General features: G+C 41.8%; 1 protein-coding gene across 1 annotated transcript in view; it reads right to left on the minus strand.

Annotated features, from left to right (window-relative positions):
• Positions 1-1,606: 1,606 nt before the first annotated feature.
• The window catches only part of LOC146480446 (GATOR2 complex protein WDR59-like), a 41,627-nt gene continuing 31,122 nt past the window's right edge, over positions 1,607-12,111 (minus strand). The window contains exons 20-24 of the mRNA XM_085109601.1: positions 10,963-11,146; positions 10,163-10,338; positions 4,865-5,007; positions 3,864-3,971; positions 1,607-2,967 (exon numbers count right to left, since the gene is read on the minus strand). Coding sequence (XP_084965727.1) covers positions 2,831-2,967; positions 3,864-3,971; positions 4,865-5,007; positions 10,163-10,338; positions 10,963-11,146 — 748 coding nt within the window. The 3' untranslated portion in view covers positions 1,607-2,830. The remainder of the gene's footprint in view (positions 2,968-3,863; positions 3,972-4,864; positions 5,008-10,162; positions 10,339-10,962; positions 11,147-12,111) is intronic.

The raw sequence follows: 12,111 nt of genomic DNA on the forward strand, positions 1-12,111 counted from the left end.
AGGGGGGAACAGGGATGGCGCAGTGATGAGAGCACTCGCCTCCCACCAATGTGGCCCGGATTCGAATCCCGGACTCGGCATTATGGGTTGAGTTTGTTGTTGGTTCTCGTCCCTGTTCTGAGAGGTTTTTCTCCGGGTTCTCTGGTTTTTCCCCCTCTTCAAAAACCAGCATTTCCAAATTCCAATTCGATCTGGAATCTGCGGGCCACAGGTTTGTCAGTCCTAAGAGACTGTTAAGTGTCACCCTAGTTAAACAAAGTTGATTTATTTAAACACCAGGTTGTTCGAAAGCCGATTAGCGCTAATCTAAGATTAAAAGTTAATCGAGGTTTTCATCCCGCTCCTTTAGTTTAAAAGTGGTTTTAAAGCCCAATTTCAAGCTAAAGGTAACCAAAAGTCTAAGCCAAAACTGAAGGTCAATAATCTAAGCATCTTTACCGATTAGTAATTAAACTTGAATCAAAGTTCACATTAATCCAGGATTAGCTTAATTGGCTTTCGAACAACTGGGCCCAGCACTGGAATCTCTTTACGGTGTTAATAAAACCAATCATTCCTTTTCAATCCTCACCGACGCAGCACCACAGTTTCTTTAGAAACTATCTCCTTTTGTACTTAATTTTTAAGTAGTTTGCACTAATATACTGCAAGTCATCCTCGTTCCCAGAGCCTACGATCTTCTGGTCAGCGGTTGGAGCGTAGGCCCTGGTAACAGCGGTTACCGGATGTCGTGAATTTCACGATATCCGGTAGCGCACGCTCAGTGCGATAAATTACCATTGCGCTTGCTCAGTATTATTATTGCTCAGTATTAGGAGGTAAAGATAAATGCGCAGAAGCGTAGCATTTTTCACCTTATAGCGCATCACGTTTTCGATAGCCAATGAAAAAAGAGATATTTTTGGATGGACCCATAGCCACTTGTTCAACAATTAAAAAAAAAACAACGTTGGGGCTCTGGGGACGAGAATGACTGCAAGTGGGACGGTCTGAAGTCTGCGCAGCTGCCTATGCGCATGGTGTGGACTTGGTGGTTGACTTGAAGCTGCTTAGGTATATCCTTTTCCCGCGCGTTGCTGGGAAACTATAGCACCTGAAAAAATCTTCGGGCGGGAATGGGGGACTAATCTGGTGTCCATCGACCCAAAAACATATTACAGAGAAAACAGATAGAGGAAACTTCGATTTCTTCTCGCATTTAGGCTTGCCTTCTCTTTCGTCGAACGCAATTACTGTAATAAACTATCTTTTTGTAACGGTTTCAAATAAAATGGGAATAAATGGGAATAAATAAATGGGAATTTCAGTGGAACCCACGAAGTGGCTCTTCTCTCCACTATTTCCAGGTCGAATTGGAATTTGAAACTGTTGGTTTTTGTGGAGGGAGGAAAACCCTAACCAGAGTACCCGGAGAAAAACCCTCGAAACAGGAACGAGAAACAACAACAAACTCAACCCAAATATGACGCCGAGTCCGGGAATCGAACCCGGGCCACACTGGTGAGAGGCGAGTGCTCTCACCACTGCACCATTCCTGCTCCCTGTGCCATCCCTGTTTGAGAGAGAGAGATGTAAAATTGTTGAGATGATAAACCTTTCCAGTTAAAAAATATATCTTTTTATTCTTACTATCATAGACTATTTTGTTCATTTTTGCGACGAATTGAGAGAATGTAAAATTTGTCAATAACGTACAGCATGTACAATACATCACTAATTCAGGATTCGGTTTTCGGTTTTTGTGATTTTCAGGTACAATGAGGAGCTCGGGGCTTAACCGGTCTCTATCGAATTTAAGGTTGACGTTGGGTTTTTATTGAAAATGCAGCCAAACTGCGGAGGCAAACTGGATGTCAGTTTCTTGAGCATATATTTGCAGTCCATATGCTTAAGATGAGGGAAATCCAAAAACAAAAGCAGCAGCCAACGACAGTTTATTCATGGAACTCAGGCCAATTCTTTTCTTGGGATTTGTTCGTATTTTTGGCTAAAACCACAAATCCTCCTAAAATCCGAAAAAGGCCCCTAATGCCCTCAACCCTTAAAATGTCATCATTCTTCGTCAGCCGAAGATCTCGGCTTCGTTGTGATAGGTCCAAAATGGACAAACTTGTCCTAACAAACTTGGAAATCCTCTACAACATTGTTTCAATCACAACTTATTTCCTCGTAGCTGTCAACCAAACAGGCCGTTCACTGTCTTCATCCGGACATATCTGTGTTGAGTTACGGCAGTCAGCACTCCTTTAATAAATTAGACTTGGTGAAGTCACGTGACCCCCTCGTGCATCCACCGCCAACCACGCGGAGAATGCGTTCAAACTTGGTTCAATTTAAAATCGTTTGGGCAAATAGTACAGTTATTGCGTTATTCCACTGCAGTACCTCAAAAAGTACCGATGTTACCCTTCAAACGACGATCCCTTTTCCATGTAGCGCTTAGCCATAAAGCGTGGGTAAAGAGACGCAGTTCTACCAGTGGGACTACTTCGAAGCACCAACCGTATGATCGCATGATCTAGGCACCAATCATTGCTATCATAAGCTCACGTTGATTACGCTGGTGTGCCTTCAGTCTTCCAGAAAGGCATCAAATCCTAGCCACCCTTGTAGCACAATTAGGTTTCACGACAATCTATCACCGATCGATCGTCCATCATTCCAAGCAGTGTATATATGGAGTTACAGTTACTTCATTAACAAATTACCACCCTTTATACGAGTCTGCAGCAGACCGAATAATCACGCTTCGTAGGCATCTTTCAAACATCTTTCCAACGCGAACGCCACATATGCTCCTACTCAGTATCAGCCAGGGGGGCGGGTGCGGTCAGTCCACTATAAATGTACCAACTTCCAAACACCTGCAGCCGCACCCTGACGGACACATGTCCATGGATTCGAACCACGTCATGAGATGATACGTATGTCCTCCGTGACCGCACGCCACACAGAAATTACTGGCTCCTGGCACGAACAAATAAACGAGAGAAAATACCGTTGAGAAAACATGAGTGGATTTTATGAAAGTGCTGTTTGTAAAAACGAGTGTCAAATGCTTGTGGCAGTCTAGTACAATTAGAAATAGTACCTCGTTCTGACAAACTACAGACTGAGACATTAAAATGCAGTCAAACCGCCACTAACGGCACCTTTCTTTAAAGCTATCCTAACCAAAAACAGCCTCATCTCTAACCCACCCACTTCAGTAGGTATCGATAACAACAGAGCTGTTGTGTATCGTTTCCCTTGCAAGCGAACGAAAGCTTTCGGGCAGAAGAGCGGAAAACACTTGGAGGACGAGGGTCGGAAGGGGCGGGAGGGAGGAGAAGAAGAGATGGAAACCTTTCCTTCCTCTCCCCTACCCTCTCCCAATTTTGCTTTACTCCTCTTGGACTTCGCGAGTCTTCCGCGCTCTCTACGCAGGCCAGTGACGATCCTATCAACAGCTGGAAAGAGACTCCATTATACAACCCCGAGCGGTCAGTTAACTAATCCGTCCCGAGAGGGGTAGCCTAAGCAGTGGGGTTCGAATGGACCATATTCGTATTCTCGGTATTGAACTGTATCTAGCTTGCAGTGGAGGAATTCATCCACGTGTGCAAGCTAGTTCCAGTTCTATACCGGAAATACGAATCTCGTCTATTACACTACAAAACAGCCTTCTTCTCTTAAAACTCAAGGATAGGGACGCGAATTGCCGAAAGCTTCTGTCCGCCGTTTCACTGTCCAGTATTTCGCTATCTCTACACCGTTCACCCGAAGACCAAGAGCGTTCATACAAAGGACCAACGCAAAAAAGGCAGACGTTTTTGTAGGCTTTGTTCGATTGTAGGCCAAAAGATCTTTTCCCCTACACTTACCCCTCACAGCTACATGACATATAACGCACTGCAGTCCTATAGCTTTACATGACCCACACTGAGCTCCACGCAGCTTCTGTGAACAGTTGTGACAACGAGTACTGAATTCTACAACAAAACAAGAACAAAAACGTTCAATGGTATCAAGTAGTGTTTCCGCTTTCCTACTACGTACATGGGATAATTGCCATTCCTTTCAGAGAGAGAGAGGGTAACCCCGTCAGTGACTGAATAGGGACTATCAGATAAACGTACGAGTACGAATTTCAAATTTTAAATCAATCACATCTCCAGAACTCTCGCTGTTTCCCGTTGTTTACCATCAGATAAGGAGACCCTAGAAACAAGATTGGTGTGACAAGTGGTTATCTAAACCACGCAAACTAGATTAGAACAGACGTAATTGAACTCAAAAGGCCTTATCACAGTTTTCGACGCCATTTTGATGAGTAGGCAAACACGTCTTGAAATAACAGTGTTTGTATGGAAATCCGATGTCTAATAATTTTCATAAAACATCGCTTCTGAGAATTTCATGAATTGAAAACTTTTGGCACTAAGAAAAGGATTTTAAGAAAAAAAATTGGAGGGATGTAACTGGAACGATACACCGGGGCACCGTTCACACAGGCGTTTTCCCGCGCTTGGCACCAGTCAGGATATTTTCTTGCGCTTGGTTGCCTTGGTACCGGCTTGCATCTTTTCCCGCGCTTGGCACCAGTTAGCATATTTTCCCGCGCTTGGTACCGGTTTGCATGTTTCCCCGCGCTTTGTACCGGTTTGCATGTTTCCCCGCGCATGCCAATACTTTGTATGTTTCCCTGCGTCTTTATATCCCTGAGCCAGATTCGGCATTTTTCGGTGCCAAGAAAGCAATTCGAAACCATCCTCAAAAATCGAAAACTGTTCCAGTACTTTCCAGACGATTTGCCAACACCACCACCTGTATGGCAGGGTAAAAAGGCCGTCCGGCGGCCCGTCGAATTGACGACTTCACTAACCTACGCCATTGTGAGGTTGTTGAGGTTCACTCAAGAACTTGATGACTTCGGCTCTTTTGGCCAGCAGATTCCATCGGTACAGAACTTCCGCGTACTGCTTCATATAATGATCATGTAACCTAAGCTTTGAAACATCAACAAATCTGGAAGAGAACCAAACTATTTTAAACTTGAGTTACCCAACGGGTAAATGTACAAGCGTAATGGTAGACAACTGAGCTTTAATTTACGGAAGAACCGAAAAAAGAAAATCAATCTAGTGTTCTTCCCAGACTGCAAAACACTCAAAGTAGAATCGTGAGTCTTAAAGTGCCCCTAACCCTTCAATTTGTTTTCTTTTGGTAGATTTCCATATCTTTCAAGAACTCAGTTTCGAAAAATTTTTTGAGAAATATTGAATCCTTTATTTTACGAGCGCTAGAAGTGAAGGCGGTCTTGTCGATATTTTCACCTATCGTTCGCATTAGTCCCCCACTCGGCCAAATGTGTCCAAATATGGAGCGTGACGTAAGAAAAGGACATCGTGCAAAAATATCCGAAGATTCGCGGTAATGCCTCAATTGTAAACAGAGAAAATGGTTGAAAAATGTGTGGTTTTTGGATGCAGCAACTCTCGAAATGTAGAGAAAGGAATCAGCATGCATAAGATTCCTTCTGAATCCTTCTGGTTTCCTTTTCTTACGTCACAGCTAAGAAAGTGTCAACTATCGGACGCTTCTCATTGGCTCGTTCCTAATGAGCCCACGAGACAGAAATTTGTCCAGCGAGGTTTAACGCGCGCAAAAATTTAAAAATTTCAGTAACTTTTAGCGCCCGTAAAAAAAAGGATTTAATATTTCTAAAAAAAAATTTCGAAAATGAGTTCTTCACAGATATGGAAATCTACCAAAAGAAAACAAATTGAAGGGTTAGGGGCACTTTAAAGCTCATCAAAACTTAGCAGGCGGAGGAAGCCAACACGAAATTGCTTATTTAAAGGCTTGCTTTGAGTGTCCATATGCTATGGAAAGTAGACACAAGATGCAAAGGAGCCAACGCGGTATGACTCATGAGATCAACTAAAGTCGACCAGCGTTGACTATCCATTGGTGAAAGAAAACGCTAGTTATTGCGAGTACACAAAAGTTCACAACAATAACAAAAGAAACATTTATACACGGTAAAAAACTTACAGCGATGCTGATTTGGTCGTGTCCAAGATATAAACATTTCTATTGTAAATCATTTAAAATCCAAAGGTTCAAAAAACTGGTAATTTTTCCTCGTGGTTGGTAAAATAACAAAGTATATTTAACAATTATTTCACCGAAATGAAGGCTGATATCAAACAAAATAATAATAATTAATTATTTTATGTACAGTCTGGCTTGCCGCGATTAGCTCTTCACTATTTGCAAGCCAGCCTAGTAATAACTTAAGGTTCTGTTGTGAATAAATAAAACTTGCGAAACTATTCCAATTTTAGTAGCCAATCAGGGCGCGCGATAAATATACAATGGGCAGTTTAAATTTCTCGTTTGGTCTAAAGGAGTTTGTGATTAAAGTAAAGACGCACGATGAGCTCAACAGATTACGCCTTAACATTTGTGTCACAATAACGCGTGTGATCGGTGTAGTTTGATCCTGATTATTTGGTCTGGAGAAGTCGAGAGACTGTTCCCTCTGCGAAATCATCATCATCATCCTCATCATCATAACAATTATGTAAACAAGCCCTGGCCAGACGCAATCTCGTACCCAGAGTCCTCTGGCTTTCTGGTCGGCGAGTGGGCGCCAGGAGAGACTCTAAGGAATTCGAAACAAATTGATTGAATTTGATTGGCTGCTCCGTAACGGCTTGCATTGTTTCACCGCAGAAATCCTGCGGTAATAAAATTCCAGTACCCCAGAGTCTCCGGGCGACCAACCGCTGGCCAAAGAGCCTGAAGACTCTGGGTACGAGATTGGGCCAGACGGAGTCGAAACTCGAAGTCACCAAGTTGCAATCTTACGTCCACTTGCGACATTGTTTGCCTTTCAAGTGCACCTGTCACAACCTGCCTTTGGAGGGCGAATTAACATTCCCTCGAAGGGGCAGTGTCACCTATTTTAGTGTCAGTTTGAGTGGACAAAAAACAATTTTGAATAGGTGGAATCGTTAAAATAATCGTTCAGTTTTGTTAATAATAACCCTACTAGTGCACAGAAAGTAGTATTAATTATGTTTGACTGCGGATGGCTACGATGGAAATGGATTGCGCTAAAAACTGATTATATTTAGTTCTTCCTTGGAGAAATCCCTTATTATAATTTCATCGGGCATTGCGGTTTATTTTTCGAGCTAAAATGAAGAATTCAGCGGGCTACAATATATTTTAGCCCGCTGCTCTGAGCCAATAAGAAAGAAGAAAATAACGCAGCCAGCCAATCAGAACTGGAAGCTATTCAACTGTTCGCGCTGTTTTCTCGCTTGTTTGGCTGGAAGCGCTGCCATCTGCAAATAAATTGTTTTGATCTACAAAATCGATGGAAAACCTAACGAAGAAGCAAATTCTCAGTCGCCTGAGCTAGATCAAGAGGACTTTAATACAGAAACTCGTGGAAGATGGTGGAAATAATGCCTGTACAAGCTCCACGGCCGGAGGCGAGGTGAATGTAATTTGTCTTCTTTCAAACCCGCTCAGATAAGCAATTTCACAATTTTTTTTAACAGTCGAAAGTGACTATTTCTTCGCTGATTACAAAATTCTGTTATTTTTCTTTTGAAAACTTAGAAGCAAAGATTCTTTTGACAAATTTTGCGGTGTTCTGCCAGAGTTTTAAGTTTTTGTGACAACGAAAGCTTTTGTACAATAAAATAAACGCCGACGCGATTCCGGCAACGTTCACAGAAGATATCGCGATCGCTTAATGTCTTTGATTCCTTTTGTGAATGCCCTCTGCAATTATTATAATAGAAATAGAGTTGATGTTCGCGGGCGTAAATATGTTTTTTGGCCCTTCTCAGAACTCATTTTAGCCCTCGCCTGCGGCTCGGGCTAAAATGAGCCTGAGTCGGGCCAAAAACATATTTACGCCCGTGAACATCAACTCTATTGTTATAATATTTTCTTCCCAGTGTTCTAAGAGAAATTTCATGTTAGCTAAAAGCTTTTTCGTCACTGAAGTACTTGAGCAGTTTTGACCAAAATACAGCAAAATCACCGTGACAGTGCTCCTTTAAGGTTACCGTATACCTTCAGATGTGTCTCGTGTCAAGCGATGTAGCGCGTCCAGTTTAAACTGTAGATACCTACACCCCTATATCAAATTAAAGCTTATAGAGCTGGCTATCAAACTATACCAAGAATTTTGAAATAAAATAAATTGTCGAATTTTTCACGACCTCTAAATGCAAGCGTCCGAATCACCTTTTGAAAGCTACAAGTCAAAGCGATTTTGTTTTTCGCTAATTAAACTTGCTCCTCAGTTTCCGGACCCAAAGCGCTAAAAAATCGTGTCTGCGTTTTGACATATTCAATTTCAGTGAAAAGTTACAGAACATTTTCGAAAATTGGATTAAAAAAATGTGGAGTGATCGTACAAAAATCGCTCTCGGAGAAAAAAGATTTCGAAAGAAAAAATTCGCAGACACGTTTTTAACTCGTGAATGCGCGCATGCGCAATGAACGAGTTATAGCGATAGCTGACTCTCGACTTGGTCGATCAGTCGATCAGTCGATCAGTCGATCAGTCGGTTTTGTCGTTAACTTTCGGGCGTGCGCAGTGAATGAGTTTTAAATTCAATTAGTGGAAAAAAACACGCGAACATTTGTTGTTCATGGCGCATCAGGAAATTCTTATTCAATATGTAGAGAATAATTTGACGATCATTTAGTGCAAGAATGGCGATTTTTCGTTCAATCTGAGCAAAGTTTCAAGTTTTTTCAGTTTTTCAGAAAGTCCGGGGTCGTAAACTCAATTAGTGAAAAAAAAAAAAGACGTGAAAATTTGTTTCACGACGCGTCAGAATTCTCTCATTCATTCTGTAGAGAATAATTTGACAATCATTTTAGTGTAAGAATGGGGATTTTTCGTTGAATCTGAGCAAAGTTATAGGATTTTTTCGTTTTTTTCTACGAAGTGCGGTTTCTTTCAAGAATTAAAAATAATTTAATTTAAAAATAATTTAATTAAAAAATAATTTAATTTGTCAGTTTTCACGCGAAAGCGGAACGTGCCATGTCACGCATCATTGACGTCGTAAACACAATTATGCAAATTTCTGGTGAAATGAACACTTTTAAGATCTTGTCAGCTTTCATAGAGGTTTCAAAGGGAAAAAATGTTTCATTTTCGAAATTTACAACTGGTAATTTATGGGAAAGCAAAAGGACGCGGTCGATAAATAATTCTTATTTAGCAAGAGCTTGTCATAGTTCATTATTTTTACTTGAGGATTGCGTGGACTGAACTCCAAAGGAAAAATTTCACGCATTTATGTCGGGCATGAATCGTAATGCGATACTTTGTTGAACATATTTCCCTTTGTGAGATCGGCTTGCCCTACAGTAATTTTGTAATTTTAATTCCCAAAAAAACTTCACTTGCCCATCGGGCAAGTGATGGTTAGAATCCACTAGCCCGACCGCGAAATCCAGTAGCCGCGGACTATCACACGAATTTGCATGACGTAGCTGCACATGGCGTGCTCCTATAAACTTTGAATAAAAAAAACACGTGATATTTTTTAATCGGCGCATCAGAATAATCGGCTTATTCAATCTGTACAGAATAATTTGACAATCATTTTAATAGTACAAGAATGGTCATTTTTCGTTACATAATCGGGCAAAGATATAATTTCTTTTAGCTTTTGAGGAAGTTTCCGTAGCCGTCTAAATTGCAATTACTATGTGTCATCTGCATTCACGAGTTGGCTCACAGGAGCCTTTGATTCCTGGTTATATGTTAAACTAGCTACTGTCCAAATTTGAAGGCAAACGAACAAATTCCTTTTGAGTTTTAGCTCTTTGAAGCGTCCCCTTCAACCGAAAAAATCGATTCGCGAAAACAGCACTAAAAATGTGACAATTCATTTTATTTCAAAATTCTTGGTATGGATTGATAGCCAGTTCTATAAGCTTTAATTTGACGTGGGGTTTAGCTACCTACAGTTAAAAACCGGACGCGCTACATCGCTTGGATGCGAGACACCTCTAACACCTGCTCTAAAGGAATACAGTAACCTTAAATGAGAACTTTTTTATAGTCTCATGCTCATGAAGGAGTTCCTCTTATCGCTGCAAAAAATGTGCTTTAAACAGAAGCCTTACTCACCTACAGTCTTTTTCGTACTGTTTTCGTTGTTCTTCGCGCGGATCTTTTGTCCGTATGAAAACTGGCGGCGACCAGCCACCACTCAGTGGAAACGACACCTCGCTCCACTCACTTGACGGTGACTCAGGACCTAAATGTTCGGTGACGTTTCCAAGGGATTTGGGACGTTTGATCGACTGAAACAGTGAGAAACGACGTAAGTATGGTGCGTCTAAAATACTGCGATACAAACTAAGGAAGGAATCTACAAAGGAACTTAACAAACGAACAAACAAATCAAATTAAACAAACCAAACGAGGAAAACGAACTGAACAGTTTTTCTTTGCAAGCCGGATTATTTGAGAGGAAATGTCACCTTCCCACTCCCAACATTTCTAATGGCCCGCCCCTGAACCAATGAAATCAGTGACTGAGATTAGATAAATTACATATCAAATATTCACTCTCATAAACATATTTTCCACGGGTATAGTTCGAATTCACAAAATGACCAGCTCCCAGCTGGCTTGATAGCTCAGTTGGTAGAGCACTGCAACGGTATCGCTGAGGTCATGGCATTGAATCCCGTTCAAGCCTGATTTTTTTTTTCAGGTTTTCGTTTCGCCACTGCTCAAGCTGCGAAAATAACTGCGACGCTCCTACATTCATAAAAATATAAAAGTAACTGCCGTCGATGATTTGAAGTTTTTCATTTTTTCTTTTTGCTTATCAACTGAATAAGCCTTACAAGCGATTACAAAGAAAAAAGCACACACAAAAAAAAAGAAAGAAAAGAAAAGAGCACACAGACCATGCCTACCTGTGAGGGGGTATCGTTGTATGATGGTGAAGTGCCATACGCGAAGGACTTGCTCGCGGTAATCACCTCAGGCTTGAAGCTGATTTTCGGAGGCTTAAAGGAGTCTGGGAGTGAGTGATGAGCCAGTACGCATGACAGCATTCCTAACGTCTGAATGTCCCGGATGTTTAAGTAATAATCCATACTGTTGACCGGAAGAGGAATGTTACAACCTAACAACTAACAGCTTGCAGTCTGAGTGAGACTCTGCCGTACTAGTATATGGGGGAGGGTTAACCAATCAAATTGCAGGGATTATATCACGTGATAACAAGGAACCAATCAGGATCGAGTATTTTGTCACAATTTATTTTTAGATTTTTGACGTAAAAGTTTTTTTTTTTGCGGAAAAAAATGTTTTTTGTACTGCGCCGGATTCAAACCATCGCCCTCCCGCATTAAAGTCCCCCGCGCGCCACTATCCACTCGACCATCCCGCCAACGTAACTCATCCATGACCCAATGCTCCTATTTTGACCTTTTTTGTGCGCATGCGTTACCAAACATGGTGCGTGCTATTTTCTATCCTTTCTCGTGATGTCAAAGGTCAATAAATACACGTGATGGTAAGCGTGCCTTCGCTTAAATAAGACCCCTTTCCTCCGCTCGATCTGTATCGTGGGCAAGAGAAAGAGGGGGGGGGGGGATGGGGGGTATCCCCCATGTACAGGTCATGTGACCAGGTCCGCTCAACGTTATAAAAAGAAGACGACACCTCCCATCATCATCTTTTCATCATGAGCCAACAACGAAGACGTCGAAGACTCCGAGGCTTGCCGGCCGAAATCCCAGAGACAACATTCCGTTGTTTCTGCCTATTGGAGGGGGACGCATGCCACATTGGGGCTGTTCGTCTAAACTGTTGCAAACAATTCTTACATTTGAGTTGCTTCAGAAGATGGAGACGCAATCACGATACTTGTCCTCTCTGCCGACAACCCAACATGGAAGAAGAGCCTATGCAAGAAGAGCCTGGGCAAGAAGGACCAGTCGTGAACCCAATCGAGGCACCCGACCTAGAGAACCTCACCATTGATGAAATCGTGACACGCTTGCTAGATGTCAACCGGATCAGGAGGGAAATGGAACGAGTGAGTAAATTTTTTGTTC

Source organism: Pavona decussata, unplaced genomic scaffold, assembly GCF_977016875.1.
Source record: "Pavona decussata unplaced genomic scaffold, jaPavDecu1.1 SCAFFOLD_53, whole genome shotgun sequence".
Taxonomy (NCBI): domain Eukaryota; kingdom Metazoa; phylum Cnidaria; class Anthozoa; order Scleractinia; family Agariciidae; genus Pavona; species Pavona decussata.